Source organism: Candida dubliniensis, chromosome 3, assembly GCF_000026945.1.
Source record: "Candida dubliniensis CD36 chromosome 3, complete sequence".
NCBI classification, from domain to species: Eukaryota; Fungi; Ascomycota; class Pichiomycetes; order Serinales; family Debaryomycetaceae; genus Candida; species Candida dubliniensis.
The window spans coordinates 1,412,522-1,434,398 of record NC_012862.1 but is presented as its reverse complement, the minus strand read 5'-3'; the positions used below and the strand labels follow the sequence as shown (position 1 = coordinate 1,434,398).

Sequence of the window (21,877 nt, the reverse complement as noted above, 5' to 3'; positions counted from 1 at the left end):
TTTAACAATGATATGTAATCCAGAGTTTTACAAGGCTTATAATAAAACATTCGGGGCTATTGCAGTCCTTAGTATTGGATTGATTTCAATAAAGATAAACCAGACAACCAGTGATGGCAAAAAAAAAGCAAATCAAAGTGCAAAAGAAGCTAAAAAGAAAGGTAGTGCAAACTGATAATTTATATGTGTATAAAGTTTCTTTTTCAATGATTTGTTGTTTTTTTTTGTCTACTACGACACACACACACACACGAATCAGTTGTTAGAGGCAAATCAGACAAATCAAATAATCCGCATACCTGCATACAACATGAAAAATTTTTTTTTTTCTTCTTTTCTTTTTTTTCTTGTTTTGAGGGAGGGAGTGATTTGAGAAGAGGACACACACAAAAGAAACTAACAATTTATGTGGAAACTCTAATTTTACTATGTAAGTTTATGTGAGAGAGAACATGAGTGCGTGTACATATGCACAAAGTACAGAAAATTTTAAAACTATATCTTTTTTTTTTAAACAGTAGAAGACTTTTTTTATTTAAATACTACTTTTTCTTTTAATTCTTTTTTTGTTTTATTCAACAAAATTACCTATAATCAAATACAGATTATGTCTGATATTAATAAACAAATGAATAATTTGAGTGTTAACAATGGTGCTAACACAGTAAATAACAACAACAACAACGGTTTAAGAGGCGGTCGTTCCCAATATGTCCCACCTCATTTAAGAAACAGACAAGGTGGTGGTAATCAATCAGGTTCCTCATCAGAATCATCAGATGTTCCATTTGGAGGTTCTCAACGTGGTGGATTCAACTCAAATGGTTTCAACAGCAGAGGTGGATTCAACAATGGTGGCTACAACAACAATAGGGGTGGCTACAACAATGGTGGTTTCAATAACAGAGGCAACTTCAATCAATCTTTTGGTGGCAGAGGCGGTAGAGGTGGTTTTAACAATGGTGGTGGTAGATACCAAAGACCAACTCCAGGTGTCGGTAAATGGATTGACGGTAAGCACGAACCAGCTCCTCGTAATGAAAAATTAGAATTGGAATTATTTGGTACTGTTGATGATTCTCATTTCCAATCCTCTGGTATCAACTTTGATAATTACGATGATATCCCGGTTGAAGCTACCGGTGACAATGTTCCAGAAGCTATTACTTCCTTCACTGCGCCACCATTGGACGAATTGTTGGTTGAAAATATTCAGTTGTCTAGATTCACTAAACCAACCCCAGTTCAAAAGTATTCCGTTCCAATTGTTGCAGCTGGTAGAGATTTGATGGCTTGTGCCCAAACCGGGTCCGGTAAGACCGGTGGGTTCCTTTTCCCAGTTTTATCTGAATCTTACATGAAGGGACCAGCTCCAGTTCCTGAATCAAACGGTGCCTTTTCATCGCATAAAGTTTACCCAACCACTCTTGTTATGGCACCAACTAGAGAATTAGTTTCCCAAATTTATGAAGAAAGTAAAAAATTTAGTTACAGATCATGGGTTCGTGCTTGTGTCGTTTATGGTGGTGCCGATATTGGCCAACAGATGAGAAACATGGACAGAGGTTGCGACTTGTTAGTTGCCACACCAGGTCGTCTTAAGGATTTATTGGATAGAGGCAAAGTTTCTTTAGCCAATATTAGATACTTGGTTTTGGATGAAGCTGATAGAATGTTAGATATGGGGTTTGAACCACAAATTAGATACATTGTCGATGAGTGTGACATGCCTGCTGTCAAGGATAGACAAACTTTGATGTTTTCTGCTACTTTCCCAAGAGACATTCAAATGTTGGCCCGTGATTTCTTAAAAGATTATATTTTCCTTTCTGTCGGTAGAGTTGGTTCTACTTCAGAAAATATCACCCAGAAAATCTTGTACGTTGAAGATGATGAAAAGAAGTCAGTTATCTTGGACTTGTTATCAGCCAATGAAAATGGATTAACTATTGTTTTCACCGAAACCAAGAGAATGGCCGACAACTTGGCCGACTACTTGTACGATCAAGGGTTCCCAGCTACTGCTATTCACGGTGACAGATCTCAATACGAAAGAGAAAAAGCTCTTGCTGCATTCAAGAATGGTGCTGCTCCTATTTTGGTTGCCACTGCCGTTGCTGCCAGAGGTTTGGATATCCCTAATGTTTCCCATGTTATCAACTATGATTTACCTAGTGATATCGATGACTATGTTCATAGAATTGGTCGTACTGGTCGTGCCGGTAACGTTGGTATTGCCACTGCCTTTTTCAACAGAAACAACAAGAATATTGTCAAAGGTTTAGTTGAATTATTATCTGAAGCCAATCAAGAAGTCCCAGACTTTTTAACTAAAGTTGCCAGAGAAGGAGCTTTTGGTAAGATGGGTCGTGGCGGTCGTGGCGGTTCAAGCCGTGGTCCATCTAGAGATTTCAGAAGAAGTGGAAATTCCGGATGGGGCAACTCTGGTAACAGTGGCTGGGGTAACTCCGGTAACAGTGGTTGGGGTGGTAATTCATCTTTTTCCAACACTAACAGCAATGGTGGCGGATACCATAGCAATAACCAACGCTCTAACTTTAACAGCAGTGGCAGTTACGGTAATCAAACTGGTGCCAACTCCTGGTGGTAAGATTGCAGTTATTTGGTGATTGTTAGACCAATATACTGATTGCTTGTTTGTTTTTCTTTATTGTTTAAATTTTGTTTTTTTGTTAACTTTTGTGAGGGCTTTATATTTTTCAGTTTCGACAACTCCATGTCTCAATCGTAAATTATTCTGATTTGGTTTTCCAACAAGAAAATTATCCTTATTATTATTATTATTATTGCTACTATTATCATTATTACTATTATTTTTGATTTAAATCATATTTATTTGTTAGATTTAATTTGGATTTCAAGATATTCATATATTTTAAAAAGTTATTTCATTGATCTTGAGATTGTTTGCTTTTTATCCTTACGGATTATTTCCTGAATGCTACTAATTAAACAATTTTTGCGTTTTGCATATTCATGATTTATGGTTATATTATAGAGTTTGCTTTTTTATTTGTGTTTGATATTTCTTCATTTTTGTTACTTTTGATTATTTTATAAACGGGGCAAACTTTGTGTTTTTTCATAAATTGTATTATTAGTTGTCATCCAGTATAGTTATTTAATTTGGGAAATAATAATAGAGAGAGAAAGAGGTGAAAGAAAAAGGCATTTTAGTTCAGTTATTTTTTTTTTTTTATTTCTTTTATTCATGTTAACTAATGCCTTATATTCATTAATGATAATTACTTTAATAATAATATTTTTTTGATAGATGAAAATAGAATAGGTAAAATGGGAAAGATTGATTTGAAATGATTGCCAAAAGAGAAAATTGAAAGAGGGTTTCTCATGTTTAGTATTTGTTTTCATTTCAATTTTTCATTGCTGTGTGTGTGTGTTTTTTTTTTTTTGGTATTGCTTAAATATTCTATTTTAGTTTTGATTTAGACATCGGGTTCCTTATATATATATTTATATATTTATTATACATTTTGATTACAAATATCTCTTGTGTTGTGAAATATTTGGTGATTTTTGCTCTCTTGTAGTCTTTGCTTTTCTTTTCTTCTTTTCGTTAGTTGGTCCTTTTTTCAGGGCAAATTGTCAAGAATTGGAGGGAGCGCCTTTTTTTTTTCTCCTTGTCCTGATTTTGCCTTAAAAAGAAATTATTGTTTCATTTTTCAAAAATTTTTTTTTTTGATTTTTTTTTTTTTTTTTTGATTTTGGTCAACTAGACACGAGACTTTTATCCTATACCACTAGTACTTCCATTCCCTTTTACGTTTCAATTATTGGCAATAAATATTTCAATTACATTTCCCGACTCCATGCTACAACTAAGGGAACCCAAAATGGTTCATAGACATCTAAAACTAGCCATTTTAGGAATAATAGTCATAGTCACAACGTTTTTCTTAATTTCGTCTCTAAGTAATCCATCGTTGACTCATAAAACCGAATATAATTCACCCAAATTACAGCTCGCAAAGGAATTAGAATTGAATTCGAACTGGAAAGAATTAGGATTGAATTTCCAACCAAATAAAAAATATAGTTTACCAGATGAATCAACACTTCGACAACAACTTTCATATCAATTCCCTTATGATGAAACCAAATCATTTCCTAAAAATATTTGGCAAACTTGGAAAGTCGGTATTGATGATAAATCATTCCCTAAGAGATATTTGAAATATCAACAAACTTGGGCAGATAAAAACCCTGATTACAAGCATTATGTTGTCCCCGATAAACAATGCGATTTGCTCGTTGAACAATTATATTCACAAGTTCCTGATGTTGCTAAAGCTTATAAAATCATGCCGAAATCGATTTTAAAAGCAGATTTTTTCCGATACTTGATTTTGTTTGCCCGTGGTGGGGTATATACGGATATCGATACCGTTGGATTGAAACCAATTGATGAATGGATATCAAACACAGAGATGATTTTAGAAAAAACGAATCGATCTGGGCTTGTGGTTGGTATTGAAGCCGATCCAGATCGCCCAGACTGGGCTGATTGGTATGCTAGAAGAATCCAATTTTGTCAATGGACTATACAACTGAAAAAGGGTCATCCAATGTTGCGTGAATTGATTGCTAAGATTACTGATATTACTTTAACCAGACATAAAAAGGGACAATTGAAGAAAATTTTGGGTAAGAATGAAGGTGGTGATATTATGAACTGGACAGGTCCTGGAATTTTCACTGATACAATTTTTGAATATATGAATAATATTTTACAATCACCAGAAGTTTTCAAAAATAAAAAAAAATGGGCCACAATAATTGATTGGGAATTGTTCACTGGCATGGAACAACCAATTGCTATAGATGATGTTTTAATATTGCCCATTACCTCATTTAGTCCTGATGTCAATCAAATGGGCGCTAAAGATTCACATGATCCAATGGCATACGCAAAACATATGTTTCTGGGTAGTTGGAAAGATGATGGTATGCCAGAAATGCAGTAAATAAAACAACACCTTGTCCAAAGTATATATATATATATACAGATAGATAAATGCACATATTTTCTATTTATAAACTAAATTACCAATCCAATTCTCGAAGGATTTTGTCTTTTTTGGAGAAAATTTGTTTCGATTCATTATTAAGCTTAAATTTATTATAATACACCATACAATCTCCATTCACACAATTATCAGTACATTGATCAATAAAACTACCCACTGACAGGGAGGTGTTTCCTTTGACACAATCGCGACACACACTTTCAACTTCAGCAAGTTTCTCTTCAGTGTCTCGAGAGGTCAGGATCACATCAGCAATTACCTCTTGTTCATTTGTACGACAGTTCAGGCAAATATTGGCACTATCATCCAAGCGGTTCCCACATACAAGACATCCTTCAGCGTATGCAACATGGGAACCACGCATCACCACAGGCATTTCTCGATACCAACTGTTAACGTCAACTCCAATTAAATTGAAAATTCTTTCCAATGGAGGAATTAATACTCTAGTTATATAATATGTATAATCAAGAGAAGCCGGCAGATTAGTTTCATATGACCTGATAAAATCTTCAGGAGAAATACACCGGTCTTTAATCCTTGGTTTTGACGAGTCTCTGATAACAACATAAGGCACTCGTTCACGATACTGAGGTTCCTTTCTTGGATCTTCTTCTGCCATATTTTTAGCGATTATAGCCCCTGGAGGTAAATATTTTTCATTTTTGTAAGTACCATATCGCACTTCTTTAGCGAAACAAAAATCTCTAATAGGCACTTTATTGAATATGATTTTGTAAAATTGATCAATCGTATATTGCTTCACTTTAGAAAGGTTTTTCGTCTCAAATAATATTCTTAATGTCTTTTCTGTCATTTTCAGTTGGGCCGGGATTCCATCTCTTCGTACAGTTTCAATACCTTTGGCATCAAATTTGGGAGTTGTTTGATCTTCATATTCATAGGAAAAACCAACATACCTCTTCTTTGCTAATAGAACACATGGATGGTACACTTTCTCAAACTTTAGTTTTACTGGATCGGGGAAATAATCGGTGATAGTTTTCGCAATTTGTTTACCAAGCTTAAATGCTTCTGTTTTGGGTTTACCAGGGAAATACACAAACAACGAATCTGTGTCACCATAAACAACTTTAGCACCATAATTCCCAGAATCTATTAACTCAATTGATTTGTTTAAAATTTCTCTTCCAGTAGACACAATAGCATCTGCAATATCAGAATTAGGCATCCTACCACTAAATGTGGCAGAAGTGTAACCATATGTAACATTAGCTATTAACTTTAAGGCAAGTTGTTTCGAATTATATAATTTTGTTAACTCAGCATCTTCTTTGAACAATTTCATAACTTGTTTGATTTTGATTCTAATACTTAAAATCTCTTCCAACATTTTCGCTAGTATTGACTTTCTAATATGACTTTTCACAAATACAAACCCATTAGGAGATATATTGAACCCATCTTCCTTTTCAAGTAAATTCACTAACCCAAAGGGTATTTTCAAATTATGTAAATATCCAATATTATTCTTAGTAGGGCGGTAATTGTGTAATTTGCCAACCAAAGTTGAATAACAGTAATTATAGGCAATCATGATTGATGGATACAACGATTGAAAATCCAATACTACTAAAGGCGATTTATAAAAGTTTGATTTCGGTTCTAAAATCAACGGAATACATTCTATCGGTCTCATTTCATGAACTTGTTGTTTGGAGGGCGAGTTCAACAATAAACTCTCTGGTTTGCAAATTCGAGCTAAGATCGATTCGACTTTATATTGTGAGCCTCGATAGAAGTTGGAATTAAATTCAATCCCAATCAATCTAGAATGTTCAACATTTCTAGTAATCAATTCCTGAACATTTATTATTTTAAGAATAATATCAACTCTGTTTATGTAGTAAGACAAAACAGTTAAAAGGCTGGAAAAATTACCTTCTTTTAGCCACTCGGATAATGTATAATTCAGATATCTTGGTAGTGACTTGTGTAGTAAATGATAGGCGACATTCTCCAATGAATAGCTGGTGAGACTCATCTCCGATCTTAACGGCCGCCATACATTAAGCATATGTCTGCCGGAAATCTTAATATTCGATGTGTGAGTATACCCCCATCGGTCACCAAACTTCCCGTTACTCTTGAAACTTCCACGACTCAAATCCAACATTATGTTCATACCAAATACATCTCGTAGTCTTTCAACTATGTAACCCCACGACATCGAATTGACCTCATATCCCGACAAAATATCCGGATCAAAAAGCTCAACTAGTGTGACTAGTTTTGTTATCATTTTCAATTCATCGTCAAAGACTTCAATATGCTTATTCAATGTTAGTGACAATCTTTCTACCACATTCAAATCAATGCCTGTATTATCAAAGATCAATATACCGGATGTGAAACCTAAATGTCCAAACATATCGTTGGAATCGTCGAAAGAATAAAAAATCAACGAAATAGGATCTCTTAAAGGATCAACCGCTAGTTTGCAATTGGGTGGATTTGCATGTAGTTCCATGTGAAAACTTGTTAAACAATTAAACTCGTCGGGTCTTCTCGATACTTTCATAGAGTCATATGAATACTTATAATCATGGGATTGAGTAACCCCTGGCTCTATCTGAAATTGGTATTTGGTATTCTTTTTAAGGGCATGTGATTCATCGTGTTTTAGCCACTTGCTGACGTCGAGTTTAGACGGGGGATCAGGTACATACTGCCAAGTGCTAAATATTTGGGATATCGGTTTAGTGATGTGGGTGGTTTGTTTAATTAATTGAGACATTTCTAAACTAGGAATCAGCAGTTCATTCTTCATTGGCACCACAATTTTTTGATTCGCAAACACTAAAGGTTTGGTTGGAACATCATTTAGATTATCGTAGAAAGGATCCGAATAATTAACTTTTAACAATCCAGCCATTTGAAAAGTCCGATTGACATTTTCCGGCTTCAATTGGTCAGAGATGGGAACTTCGTATGAGCAATCAGTCATATTCAAGTTCTTGAAACCAGGTTGATTTTGAGAAGGAGTAAATGAAAAGTCATCTAGATACGACAAATCTTCTACACCCAAAAAATTTGCTGTTTGTGTGGCTTCAATTTGGGTCAAATTTCTCATTAAAGTTTCATCAAATTGATGAAGTTGAGTTAATTTGCATTCATCAGACTCCTCGTTGTTATTTTCTTGAGCATTTTCGGTAGGCTCTCCGTCAAAGGGGGTTTCAGTAATCAAATTTTCATCAGCATTAGAATTAACATTTGCATTAACCATCGCCATATCATTATTGTCAGAAGACTCGTTCTCAGATAAATTCTCTTCTGGTAAAATATTGATTGCAATAGGAATATCGTTGTCTAACTTCTGATCATGTTGCAGCTCAAACAACAAAAGGTAATTAGTCCAGTTTAACAAATCACTACCAACTCTCATTTTAAGCTTATGGTGTATCATTGTTTTTTCAATATCAACTAATTGGAAAGCCGTGGGCATTCTTGCAAATACAATTGGGTGTTTTAGCTTTCTGGATTGTATGTATTTCTTCGAATAATTCGGTGAATCCAATTTGACTTCACCATTTAGCTTTTTAAAGTAATCAAATAACTCTTTCAACTGATCTTGATTCGACCAGTTTGTAGATCCAGTGCCAAAATAAGACGAATGTCCTGTTTCCAAAACATCTGCAGCAACATCAAACAGTGAATCTCTTGATCGACACTGATATTTGAGATCGTTATAAATTTGTTTCAAAGAGGACAAATAAATTCTAGGCTGACCTTCGTTATCGTACTTATAACCATACTTGTGACCACCCAGCTCAATTGCTCTTTTATATTCTAGATATTCTGATTTCTCTACGAAATCGTCATGTAGTTCTCGAGGGCTGAGCCAATCACGGTTTAGTATGCTATTTGTGGTAATATCTATCTCAAGAATAGACTTTCCAATTCGGTTGAAAGGACACGGGTTCCCACTATCAAGTTGTCCATTATATAGCACATTATCAGTAGTAATATAATTCGATAAAAACTGTAGTAGGGTATGTAAGTGATTGGGACTATGGCATGATTTATGTATATCCCTTAAAATTGGTGATCGAAAATATAACCCTCGAGTTTTTGCATCTTCCTTACTAACAAAATCCTTGTCGATGTTTATCCATCCACATCCAAATAGATTATAATCAGTCAAGAACTGTAACAAATATGGAATATGAGCTTCATACACGTAAGTTGGCTCAGGATTGTATATTACATTTTCCTTCTCTTCCATGCCTATTCTAAATAACGAGATTGTGTTTTCCTGGAAGAGCTTTGCCAATCTGGATTTGTAAAGTGGCGATAACAAAGATATCTTGTAAAACATCCTGTATCCTAATTGAAAGCCATAAATAGGGACTCCTTTACAAACAGATACATTTGCAATGTATTTACGTAGACCAGATGGCTTTGAATTCTCAAGATTATTCAGTTCATCATCCTCAAAATTTTTTGAAGATTTTCTATTTTTGAAAGATTCTTTTAAAGCGGCTTCTAAATAATCCGTTACTAAATTGATAAACTTCTCATTTTCCAATTTTGTTAAATCAGTTTCGTTACAGTCAACATAAATATCTGGATAGAAATTATGTACATGAATAACCACATGGAAAACTGCAGGCGAAGTAGTCTCATTTATTTTCCGTTTTTTCTTGTTAGGTGAATCTGTATTATCTGAAGAAGGCTGTACCGATAAAGACCCGTAAATTCTGATTATTGGAACTTGGGTGACTTGGGTACATAATTGGTCCAATCTTGTTGGGAGAGTTTGATAAGTGTCATAGTCATTGATTTGCACACGCAAGCTAGAAGAAAAAGAATTAATTTGATTATTACTCCAATTCACAGAGCTAGCATTTATAGTAGTATAATTTGCTGATTCATTTGAAGTATTCATAAATATTTTAGGGATAATTATGGCAGCAGGAATAGTTTTTAGTTTTATTTTGCCAACCAACCAAACAAAGAAAGAAAGATATATACTGTGTGAGTATGTGTGTGCGTGTGCGTGTGCGTGCACAGTGCTAGTGCGTGTACCTGAGTGTGTTCGTAAACTTTGAAAGAAAGAAAATAGGGAAGGGAAAAAACAAAATCAATAAAATTAAACCAACAAAAAAAAAAAAAAAACAAAAGCAAAAAAAAAAAAAGAAAAGGAAAATTTTTAAACTTTTTTGAGTATTTTGATTTTTTTAGTTTTTTATCCTTGCTCTTACTCTTACCAATTAAGAATGGTTGAAGATAAAGATATAGACTTGAATATTAATAATTTGAAAATTCACGATGCTCCAGCTCGAACACCCCCAGTAAGTCTGCCTCCAGCTTTACCTACTCCACTGACACCTGCTGGTATTCTGCTCAACACCACAATGCAAGCCAAATTGATGGCCTTTCAACAGCAACGATCGAAAGCAGCAGCAGCAGCAGCAGCAACCTCACCATCCATACAAGCATCATCTTCATCTTCGATATCAGAATCGAATATATCAACAATACCAGCAAATATTAATCGAACAGTATCAGGTAAAAAGAAACCCAAACCAAACTTGAAACTAAGTGATTTACCTTTGTCACGTAATAACAGCTTACATCGTTCTAATACTAGTGCTAGTGATTCAAGTGTGACTACACCAGAAGCAGATACACCAACGGGTAAGGTTCAAAACGGATCACAACCTCAGGGGTTGTTTGCTAATTATTCTGAATATGTCGATATAAAGTCAGGTCAATTAAATTTTGCTGGCAAAGCGTCTTTACACTCCAAGGGTGTTGACTTTCTGTCTGGTTCTTCATTCAGAGTTTCCTTAGATGAATTTGAGTATTTAGAGGAATTGGGACGTGGCAATTACGGGTCAGTACTGAAAGTTTTGCATAAACCAACTGGTGTATTGATGGCAATGAAAGAAGTTCGATTGGAATTGGATGAGAATAAATTTACTCAAATACTAATGGAATTGGATATTTTACATAAATGTGACTCGCCGTATATTGTTGATTTTTATGGGGCTTTTTTCGTTGAAGGTGCGGTTTACATGTGCATTGAATACATGGATGGCGGTTCATTGGATAGAATATTTGGTAACGATGTTGGTGTTAGAGATGAATATGAATTAGCCTATATTTCTGAGTCAGTTATACTCGGACTAAAAGAATTGAAGGATAAACATAACATTATTCATCGTGATGTCAAGCCCACTAATATATTGGTGAATACTCAGGGAAAAGTAAAGTTGTGTGATTTTGGTGTGTCTGGTAATTTAGTTGCGTCACTAGCCAAAACAAATATTGGTTGTCAATCATATATGGCTCCAGAAAGGATCAACACCATGAGACCTGATGATGCCACTTATTCAGTTCAATCTGATGTTTGGTCATTAGGGTTGACGATATTAGAGTTGGCTGTTGGTCATTATCCTTACCCGGCTGAAACGTATGATAATATATTTTCACAATTAAGTGCTATTGTTGAAGGTGAACCACCAAAACTCGACCCAAAAGTTTACTCGAAGGAGGCACAAATATTTGTCAAATCTTGTCTTGCCAAAAACCCTGATTTGAGACCATCATATGCGGCATTATTGAATAATCCGTGGTTGGTCAAGAACAGAGGTAAAGAAACAAACCTTGCTCAGACGGTAAAAGATAGGTTAGAGGAACTAGCGAAATTGGAGCAAAACAAGAGTGTCAGTCGAACAAATAGCTTGAACAAATCAGTAGCAGCAGTTCCTCCTCCAAGAAATGTTGAAAGTGTTCAATCATTATTGAGAAACAAAGTGAAGGCCCCGGCATTACATAGAGGTGGTTTACAGAAAGTAAATAGAAACTTTCTTAACAATCATTAATGACACAAAGATTGGGTTAATATTGGGTAATATTATAAACAGTATATTATATAGAAACGAGCAAACCAACAAATAAACAAACCAACACATATACACTACCCACCACATCTGTCAATATCAATCCCTTACAACATCTTTGACATGTAAGGACCATCCAATTCGTAACCTAATTTGGCATAATAATTTCTAACCCCGACCCCTGAAATCACACTTATTTTCTCTGAGCCGTGTTCTTCTTTAGCTATTCTTGCTGCTTCTTCCATCAATAATGTACCAAACCCTTGATGTTGAAATTTTCTTGGATCTCTGGAATGCAAGGGTACAACTGATCCATACACATGCAATTCTCTAACAATCGATGTTGGTTGAGAAACAAACTCTTTACGATAAGTGTATTTTTTGCTTGCTTTTCTCAATCTTAATAACCCAATTAAAATATCTTGCTTTGGATCTTCATAACTTAAAAATGTTTCCCAACCTCCATTTGCATAGTAATCACGTCTAATTAATTCAACTTGGTCAGGAACAACTTTATGATGAACTTCTTGAATACCTACTTCTCTTGTACGCACATCCCTACATGAGGTACCAAAATCTTTCATTCTGGCAAGAGCTAATTCACGCAAATTACCGTTTTCAACCCCAGAAGTCACCAATGGCATAGGAATATCTCTTTGAACACGATAAATACGGGTCCATGGGGGAACAAGTGCCATTATACGGGCCACTAAATCGATCAAAGCATTAGCATTATAAGACTTGTACAACCCTTGTTTCCACAATTCATATAGACCAGTGCCTCGAATAACTAATGTTGGATATAGTTTCAAACCATCAGTTCTAAATTCAGGGTTTTCAAAATATTCTTTAAATTGTTCTAAATCTCTTTCCATTCCAACATTGGGTAAATCAGGCATCATATGCGAAACAACCTTATAACCAGCATCTTTAGCCACAGCAAATGTTTCACAAACTGCTTTAACCGTGTGTCCACGATTAGTATCTCTAGCAACGTCTTCATAAACCGATTGAACCCCAATTTCTAACCTGGTACAACCATATTTCAACATGTCACTCAATTGAGTTTCCGTACAATAATCTGGTCTAGTTTCAATAGTAATACCAACACATTTAGTTTGCAGCTGTTGGCTAAACTCAATAGCTTCATCAATATTATTCCCATTGAACCCAGTCAAGGCATTGTGTAATTGCGTTATAAAATTTTCTCTATAGTCAATAGGCAACGACATGAATGTACCTCCCATAATGATATATTCAACTTTATCTATAGAATGACCCAATTGTCTTAATTGGTCAACTCTACCTCTTGCCTGTTCATACGGGTCATACCTTGCTCTGATGGCACGCATAGAGGTTGGTTCGTAACCAGTATAAGATTGTGTACTATATTCAAAATCAGAATCAGGACCACCAGGACAATAAACACAAATATTCCCTGTGTATGCAATGTGTGGACATCTGTGTGGTTTACACATAACAGCAACAACAGCAATTCCTGACGCTGTTCTAACTGGTTTTGCCTTTAGTTTTGGAATCAAATATTTCTTATGTTGATCAGGTATGGAAGATATGATGTCGGTTAATCTTGGTTGTTGTTTCAATTTATACTTTTTGGCATATCGAGTTATCAAACCATTCAAATTGATGTCTTTGGAACTCTTTAGTGATGCAACTAATTCCAAAGATATGTCTCCGCAACATTGTATAAATCTCTCCTTTTCTGGAACTTTATTCTTCTGAACTGGCATTATAAATTAATTTATTCGGTTAGGCTAGGTTATAGAGAGAAGCTAGTAATGTCGTGATGTTAACTTCAATTCTATTTTAATTAGTACTCTTTGCTTGGGTTTATATCTTAAAAATTTTTTTTTATCATCATCCATCTTCTTTTTTTTTGAAGGGGCGCTTATATACAGGCACATAATAAATTTGTTTTGCTTTCAATTTTTGTTAGCTTATTGGGTTTCTCAAAAAATTTTCATATAATCCAATCAGCTATAATCCGAATCAAATCAAACATATACATATTTTCATTAATAAAACAACAACAAGAATGTTCAGTGTGAAAAGATCCATTGTTGGGATATCGAAACAATCTGGTTTTTCAAAATCATTTATTTCTTCACAGATTTCTATTAGATCAAAGTCATCATCATCATCATCATCAACATCTGGCAACGATAAATATGTGAAAAAGAAAAAAGCAGGTATGGATATCTCCAAAGTCCCATTACCTTATATTGGTGTAATGTCAGACTTTTATGTTCCACCAAAGCTCACAACTTGTCCTATTACCTCGTGGCCAAAATTGATCACACGAAGAATAATGCTATTTGCATTAAACACTTATAATATTGTTAAATTTAAACGAGAAATTGGTGTGCCATTAGAATTCAATGCATGGAAAGATAAGGGAATTGAAAATTATGTGCGTGCTAATAAAGTTTTTGCTCAAGCATGTAGTGAACCGCAATTGAAAGCCAAGGCATCCCTTTTAAGACGTAAATTGGACCATTCCTGTGGGAAACATTTAATCGAGTCATTAAGTGCCAGAAGTTTATCATTCCCTGAAGATTCCAAATTGAATTGGGAATTGAAAAGCATTCAAAATAACCCCAAAGTTGTGTTATTCAATATAATCCCTGATGCTGATGGGATTGCTTGCTTTATTCAATTTATTTTAAAATTGAAAACTAGTCAAAAGATTTCAATTGTCAAGAATCAAGAAGTTGTTAAAGAACAAGAAAATTCTGTTGAAGATTATTTAGTTTATTCAATGAACCCTATCAGTAAAGAACTTCTTCTTGTGGGTAAATTATTTGAAAGCGATCATCTCAGAGGATTGAAACCAGAAATGGATGTTTTCGACCAAAAATTGATGCAACGTTTCTTGAAAACTTCAAGTGATATTTATCGAACCGATCCAAAGCAAACCAAATGATTGCATGAACCCTTTTAAACTTGTAAATAAATCTGTTTAAGTATACGTATATATATTTAATTTTTAAAAAGACGTATTTATATAACCTGTATAAAAATACACCAATTCTATCTCGCGTTTTATTATTTTTATTTTACTTTTGATACATAGAACCCTTTCCTTATTTTTTTTTTTTTTTTTTTTTTCAATCCATTAAAAATACATTACCATTATCATGTGTAGCTTGTGTCTCTGATTCAAATAAACTGTTCAAATTAGGACGTACATTTAAATTACCACTTTGAGATCTGGAGTCACGACGTTTTAATTCCTGCGGTGTGAGTATAACATCACTAAGGGAACCAGGTATAAAATCCTCTTCAAACATGACATCGTTTTTAGTGGTGGGATATTCATCATCATCTACTATAGCAGAACTACTGGATTCCGTATAATAATACCCAAAGTTTTGTTGTGGTTGTTGCTGTTGGTGGAGATGATGATGTTGAATAAACTGTTGGGCTGAAAGCCTTGAATTGAAGGAGAATCGTGAGGTTGGTGTTGTTGCAGAATGGGTTTCTTGAGGAGATACTTGGACATTAGTATTAGGAGTGAAATATTGACCTGGAATAGTTTCATCTTCATTGTTATTAATACTCAAACTAATTGAATTTGACCTTCCGAGAGGCTGGTTCGATCTAAAGCTAAACCCATTAGAAGCACTTGAGAATCCATTATTGAAAGAATTTGATGCCAAAAATATACTGGGTTGATGTTGCATCAGAAGCAGTCTTTGATGCAGAATTTTTGGCTGTTGAGTATATGGAGAAGAAGGGGTATTGGCTGGTTGAGGGATATGTTGTAAGCTGTTGCTTCTATTGAATGAACGCGACTGATTAAGGCTCTCTTGTGGAACCAGGGATAATGATATCGGCTGCTGATATTGCCGCAGCAACAGAGGAGAAGAGCCATTTCCAATGTTTATAAAACTAGCTGTTTGATTGTTTTGTGTTGCAAAAACAGCATTCGAGGGAGATGATTCAAACCCGCCATTGTTTGCACCCACGAATGATTTTTCATATTCCGGAGGTGAAAAATCATTTGGGTATGAAGAGGTACCATAGGAACCAAAAGAATTTCGATGGTTATTCAGTTTTCCATTACCATTCAATTGTAAGAAACCTTTTGAATTCACTCGTGTTCCATCTGGAAGAAAGTGAGCTAATGCACATTTCAACCCAAATTTGCAGTTACCTTTTTGAAAGTATTTACACGGCAATTTATCAGCACCTAAAGCTCCATCCAAGTTGTGACTGAAAGGACACGAGTTGCCAGCTTGACAAACTCCTTGTCTGTAAAACTTGCATGGGACATGGCTTAAATTCTTATTGTTGCTCGAGTTTGAACCATTCGTGACTGCTACTGTTCCTGGTGGTCCTGTATTTGGTGGCAATGAAACTTGATTTAGCAAGAAATCTGGCGTGGCTCGAGTTGCACGTTGTCCTTGATTTGTACTGTTATTCTGCAAATACTTCTTTTCGGATGCGGGATAGTTAGAAAAATATGTGGCAGAGGACTGTTGATATTGCTTTTGTTGTCGTTGATTCGATCTTTGGTAATTTTGTGATGGGATAACATACTGATCTCCCTCATCATGACTATGTGAATAATCTTGTTCATTGACGGTATCATTATCAGATACCAAACGAATGATACCCATCATAGAATAGATAAGAAAAATGAAGTAGGTGACGTTGGTGTAAATTTAGATAAGCCTGAATCTGCAAGTAGTAGATAAGAACAAATCAAGTCTTCTTGGGTAATATACGAATGTGGATATTGTGCAAGTACTTTCAAACAAATCCAAGCCAATTAATATTTAAAACAAATATAATAAAGAGTCAAAACGAATAATAATACTTGAATGAAGGGGAATTGTGTAGGTAAAATGAAGTGAAAAGAAAAACACCTAAAAACAAAAAATATGGAAAGAGATTTGTGGGAATAAATATATAATAGATAAAGAGAGGTGACTGTTACATGAAAAACGTATATACTGTTATATATGTGGATAAAGATTGTTAAAGAATTTAAACCTTTGTCAAGTAATGTACATAGTTTAAAAGATAAGGAGAAGAAGAGGAGGAAGGGGGGGGGGGGGGGGAACCACACACACGCACACACATACACACACCAACACAATATCAAGATGATACAAAAAGAAAGATAAAGACAAATTGACAAAAGTATTTTTCGCAACTGTCAGATTTCCACATAAAGTGTGGATTCATAATAAATGACTAACAATAGCAAGAGAAGAAGTTGCCTTGTAAGAATTACCCACAATTTCCCATTCTTCTATATGCAGAATTGCCAGTGTCGACCAATCAATCACTATGGAAGGTTTACTGGAATACAATTGAAATTGATTTCTATTGTTCAAGTTTAATTATTTTTCTATATGTGCGTAAGTTACAGGATTAAGGTGTGCTTAAAATAGCATTGATGCATTGATTTGTCTGTACATTTGGCACACTTTACTGTCAGATTAAATAGCTTTCTAAAGCGATTAGACGTTGGATAAGATGTGCAACTATCTTCCTCTGTTTAGTGGATTGGAAAGAAGGATCTCGAAAAACCAAAATAAAGATAAGAACACACACGAATTCAAATACAAAAAGTAAAACCAAAATAGTCTTTTCTCTCCCCCTTCTCTCTCCCCCTCCCCCTGTCTAATCCAATCTTAGAAAATGTTATGAATGATAAACCTTATTTATCTAGCAAGAGTGGCAAGACAAAGGTGTCAAGAAACTGTGGAGTAATAATATCAGGCACAATAAGCTGACTATTCAACTGCTTACATTGGATTTAATACCTCAAAGAAACCTATTTCTATTCATTACGTGTGTAATGGTTCTTTTTACGTATTTCTCTTCTTAACTATCTACAATCATATTCATAAACATTGGTGTCTGTAACGTGTTATTCTAATTTCAAAAGAGAATCTCGAATATTTATAATTGCTAATTGCAGGAATGAAGAAAAGAAAAGGAAGTTTTGAATTAGGTGTCCCAACATACACCAAATAAGAATACATGAAACTATTAATTACTGTTAATAATTTAAATTAACTATACTAATGTACACAATATCTGCTATTTAGAAATAAACAAATGTATAAATTTTTTTTAAAAAAAAGATAACGAACAACAGGAAAATCAAATATTCATCAAGTCTCCCTTCATCAACGTCTATCGGTAGAACCAATACCTCTTTTACCACTGAACAAATGCTTAGGTAAAGCAGCAGTTGAATGACGATCACCTTCCCCTTGTCTTGCCATTCTATTTCTTTCTCTTCTCTGTATTTTAGCCAATCTTTCAGCTTGAGATCTCAAAGCACCATCGTTCAAACCATCATTAAGACGGTCAGATTGATTAGCAGCAGCTTTCTTTTTAGCCAATTTACTAGCTTTAATACCTTGACTTCTTTTCAAGATTTCAACTCCTGACATACCTTTACCAGAAGATTTCTTACCCACGGTTTCTCTCAACTTGTCAGTATCATGACCAATATTATACATATGCTTTTCCATATCACCAAATGTTTTCTTTATTTGATCTCTTGGCATTATAGCTTTGTTTTTCAAAGATTTTCTATTTCTTCCTTCAATAATCATTGTTTTCTGTTTATTTCTTATCCATTCAGCCTTTTCTCTAATCTCTTCAGCGTCTTCATCTTCAATATCAGAATCAGAATCGTAAAATCCTTCTTGTTCCAATCTTTCTTCTTCTTCTTCCAAAGCTTGTAATTTAGCAGCAATATCTGGATCCAAGTAATCATAAACATTCTTACCATCCAACATTTCTGGCATAACATCATTTTTCCATTCTTCATCTTCCAAAAGATACTTGTCTTTCAAATTGATGTTGAAAACACCAGCACCACCATTTTCTGCTTCAATATCTCTGGCTAATTGTCTTCTGTTAGGATCATTACTATCATATTTGGTCAACTGTTTAACAGCATCAGGAATATATGGCAATCTTTCCACATCATCACGTTGTTGAGGTTTAGCAACATGAATCTTATTCAAAACATTATTGACTCTAGCAGTACCTTTCAATTTTTGTTCAATTCTGGCGGTTAATAATTTTTCACAAGCTTGATTACGAACTTGCATAACGTTCTCTTCTTCATGGCAAGAAGCATGCATGATTTCAACCCCTGGAACTGTAGTTAAGGTCTTTAATAATTCTTGCTTTTCTTCTGACAAATCTTCGGCTTGAATGATATCGGATTTATTCATCACCACCATAACTGATTTGTTGGCAAATAATGGTTTGATGGAATGAAATAATTTCACTTGGGCTTCAATAGAAAATCCACATTGTTCAGAAAGATCCATAAAATACAACACACATGATCTTAAATGAGCAATTGCATAAATAGATTGCATTTCAATATTGTTCATTTCTTCAGTAGGACGATCCAAAATACCCGGCGTATCAATGGCTTGGAATCGTAAATATTTATAATCAAAATGTCCCACATATAATGATTTAGTAGTGAAAGCATAAGGTTGAACTTCAACATCGGCTTTAGTGATACACTTTAAAAATGACGATTTACCAACATTAGGATATCCACAAATCAATAAAGTTCTAGTATTTGGATCAATACTTGGTAATCTTCCTAAATGTTGTCTGACTTGTTCTAAATAAACAAATGGATCTTTCAATTTTTTCACAATAGTAGCCATTCTACCTAAAGCAGCACGTTTTAATTGCTTACATTGATATAACGATTGACCAAATTTCAATAATCGATTATAATCTCTTGAAACTTGTTCAATTAAAGTTTTCGCTTTAGAAACAGCAGCTAACGAGACTTTATAATGATTTTTTTCATATAAAGTATCCATTAAATCACGATGAAATGGATGAACATCATTAATATTGGGGAACCCCAGTAATAAATCGGTGAATTTTTCAGTGAATCCTTCAGCAGTGAATTTAACTTTTCTCATATAAAAAGCACGAATACGAGTGATTTTAAACCCAGGTCTTATAACAGTAGGGGTTTTTCTTTGAGTACGGTTCAACACTATATCTAACATATCGTTAGATGTAGGTACCGGTGGTATATCCTTCCATGAAAGTTGCATTTCTGATTGTTATTATTGTAGATAATGGTAAATGATAATACTATGAAATCTTTCTTTAAAAAGAAAATTAGAGGAGATGAGATTAAATTTTTTTTTTTCTTTTCTCTCTCTCTGTATTTTTTTTTTTTTTTTTTCCTGCTGTCTTTAATATTTTGTGTCTTTAAAGAGCGATGCCTACAAGAAGGAGAAGCTGATTCTTCCTCCTATATCACCCACCTAACTCTATACACTCTTTATATTTCATGGAAAAATACCATCACCCAATTCTTTCAAAATATAAATTTATATTGGAATGAAGATATGACTATGCTACAAAATCTAAGATACTATTTGATGTTGTTTTTTTTTTTTTTTTAACTTTTTTTAAATTTATTTCTCTTTAATCGTCTTCCATAAGTTTTTACTCGTTATAATGGAAAACTAAGTAATTTGGCAAACCATACACTTCATAGCCTAATCTTTTTGCCATTTTAGCAAACCCTTCTGTTTCAATCAAATGATAGAATGGGAACGATGGGAACATGGCACCATCTCTATGTACGTCGGCTTTAACCATAACCGCACCTCCACCAACACCGTCTAATGTCATTTCAGTGCTTGGATCACCTTTAGGGTCGTAAAAATGAGCCATTAATGCTCTATGGGTGACCATTTCTGAATAACCTTCTACAATGATTTCATCATCGGGTAAACTAGCAGCTAATTTCAACCCTTCCTCACTTTCGACCCAATTATTGAAATCGTATGGTCGGATGTCTTGTTGTTTTGTGTCGGGGTTGATATATCTTTGATGAACATTGGCAGAAACAACTGGCTTGTTGTGACCTGTCAAATCTTGGATCAATGTCGCTGGAGTTTCAACAATATCGGCATCTAACCATAAAATCCATGAAGTAGACGGCAAAATTGTACTGAAAACCAACGAGTTTCTTGCCAATGCCATCATTGATCTTCTTTCCTTTTGAACTTTAAACGCATGTCTATCTTTTTCTAATTGGCTATTTAAAGAATTTGAATCTTGTCTTAAAATAGTGATTTTTTTGAAATTTAAAAGTTTTTCTCTTTTCGTTTTCTTCAATGCATTCTCAAGTTCTTTTAAGGCGTCATCACCTTCAGTAGTTCTCGGGAAAATAAATCCCAACGAAATTAATGAATGATCATAAGTGAGTTTATTTATATTTTCCCAATATTCAGGTAAGAATTTCGACATAGGAGTTAAGATCAAAACTTCCTCTCTTTTGTTCAATGCGTCTTTGGATGCTGTCAATTTGTTCAAATCATAATGACTAATATGATTCTTAGGCAAATCTTTCAATATTACGGTGTCCCTGTTCTTGTAAAACCATCCTCTACTCTTTCGAGTGTAGTTATATTTTTGCTTGCTTGAGGAAAACCCATGGGCAGAAAAGAAATAAAAGTAAATCACAACCAATAAAGTGATAGGAGCCAATAATGCTAATGGTTTTCTTCGTATGTAATTTAGGTATCGATTCCTATAATGAACCATGATTGATGAATTGATTTATAAATAGGAACTTTGAAACTTGAATCAAGTCGGGAAAAAAAAAAAAAAAAAAACACAACGAAACGAAACGAAACGATTCAACTAAAAATAACTCAAATATTAAAATAAAAGCTAGCCACTATTTGAAAAAGTCTTCCTCTGCCTCTTTATCTATCAACTATATGGAATTAGGAAGTTAAGACAAATAGTGTTGAATATATGTTTAGTTGTAGAAAAAGGATTTTCAACTATGGAAATCTTTTTGTTAAACATTTTTTTTTTTTCTGCCACTCATTATTTCTTTCTTCTTCTTCTTTCTGTCCTTGTTGGAATTTCTACGCAAAT

The 21,877-nt window shown here is 34.3% G+C and overlaps 9 protein-coding genes across 9 annotated transcripts; 4 read left to right on the top strand and 5 right to left on the bottom strand. All coding sequences in view use genetic code 12, as the record gives it.

The window, feature by feature from the left end:
* Positions 1–607: 607 nt before the first annotated feature.
* Positions 608–2,611, top strand: CD36_86030 (ATP-dependent DEAD-box RNA helicase, putative; the record flags this gene model as incomplete). The annotated part of the gene is made up of 1 exon (XM_002419462.1): positions 608–2,611. One exon carries the CDS (start codon positions 608–610, stop codon positions 2,609–2,611), a length of 2,004 nt encoding a protein of 667 aa, XP_002419507.1.
* A 1,240-nt stretch (positions 2,612–3,851) lies between these two features.
* Positions 3,852–5,006, top strand: CD36_86020 (initiation-specific alpha-1,6-mannosyltransferase, putative; the record flags this gene model as incomplete). The annotated part of the gene is made up of 1 exon (XM_002419461.1): positions 3,852–5,006. One exon carries the CDS (start codon positions 3,852–3,854, stop codon positions 5,004–5,006), a length of 1,155 nt encoding a protein of 384 aa, XP_002419506.1.
* A 79-nt stretch (positions 5,007–5,085) lies between these two features.
* On the bottom strand, positions 5,086–9,978 carry CD36_86010 (DNA polymerase zeta catalytic subunit, putative; the record flags this gene model as incomplete). Its single annotated transcript, XM_002419460.1, has 1 exon — positions 5,086–9,978. The coding sequence occupies one exon, from the start codon at positions 9,976–9,978 to the stop codon at positions 5,086–5,088; it is 4,893 nt and encodes a 1,630-aa protein (XP_002419505.1).
* A 331-nt stretch (positions 9,979–10,309) lies between these two features.
* Positions 10,310–11,920, top strand: CD36_86000 (MAP kinase kinase, putative; the record flags this gene model as incomplete). The annotated part of the gene is made up of 1 exon (XM_002419459.1): positions 10,310–11,920. One exon carries the CDS (start codon positions 10,310–10,312, stop codon positions 11,918–11,920), a length of 1,611 nt encoding a protein of 536 aa, XP_002419504.1.
* A 125-nt stretch (positions 11,921–12,045) lies between these two features.
* On the bottom strand, positions 12,046–13,689 carry CD36_85990 (Elongator complex subunit, putative; the record flags this gene model as incomplete). Its single annotated transcript, XM_002419458.1, has 1 exon — positions 12,046–13,689. The coding sequence occupies one exon, from the start codon at positions 13,687–13,689 to the stop codon at positions 12,046–12,048; it is 1,644 nt and encodes a 547-aa protein (XP_002419503.1).
* Positions 13,690–13,994: 305 nt separating this feature from the next.
* Positions 13,995–14,882, top strand: CD36_85980 (mitochondrial respiratory complex assembly protein, putative; the record flags this gene model as incomplete). The annotated part of the gene is made up of 1 exon (XM_002419457.1): positions 13,995–14,882. The coding sequence occupies one exon, from the start codon at positions 13,995–13,997 to the stop codon at positions 14,880–14,882; it is 888 nt and encodes a 295-aa protein (XP_002419502.1).
* Positions 14,883–15,066: 184 nt separating this feature from the next.
* On the bottom strand, positions 15,067–16,584 carry CD36_85970 (zinc finger protein, putative; the record flags this gene model as incomplete). The annotated part of the gene is made up of 1 exon (XM_002419456.1): positions 15,067–16,584. The coding sequence occupies one exon, from the start codon at positions 16,582–16,584 to the stop codon at positions 15,067–15,069; it is 1,518 nt and encodes a 505-aa protein (XP_002419501.1).
* A 1,521-nt stretch (positions 16,585–18,105) lies between these two features.
* Positions 18,106–20,028, bottom strand: CD36_85960 (nucleolar GTP-binding protein, putative; the record flags this gene model as incomplete). Its single annotated transcript, XM_002419455.1, has 1 exon — positions 18,106–20,028. One exon carries the CDS (start codon positions 20,026–20,028, stop codon positions 18,106–18,108), a length of 1,923 nt encoding a protein of 640 aa, XP_002419500.1.
* A 400-nt stretch (positions 20,029–20,428) lies between these two features.
* Positions 20,429–21,535, bottom strand: MNN9 (subunit of Golgi mannosyltransferase complex, putative; the record flags this gene model as incomplete). The annotated part of the gene is made up of 1 exon (XM_002419454.1): positions 20,429–21,535. The coding sequence occupies one exon, from the start codon at positions 21,533–21,535 to the stop codon at positions 20,429–20,431; it is 1,107 nt and encodes a 368-aa protein (XP_002419499.1).
* Positions 21,536–21,877: the final 342 nt, after the last annotated feature.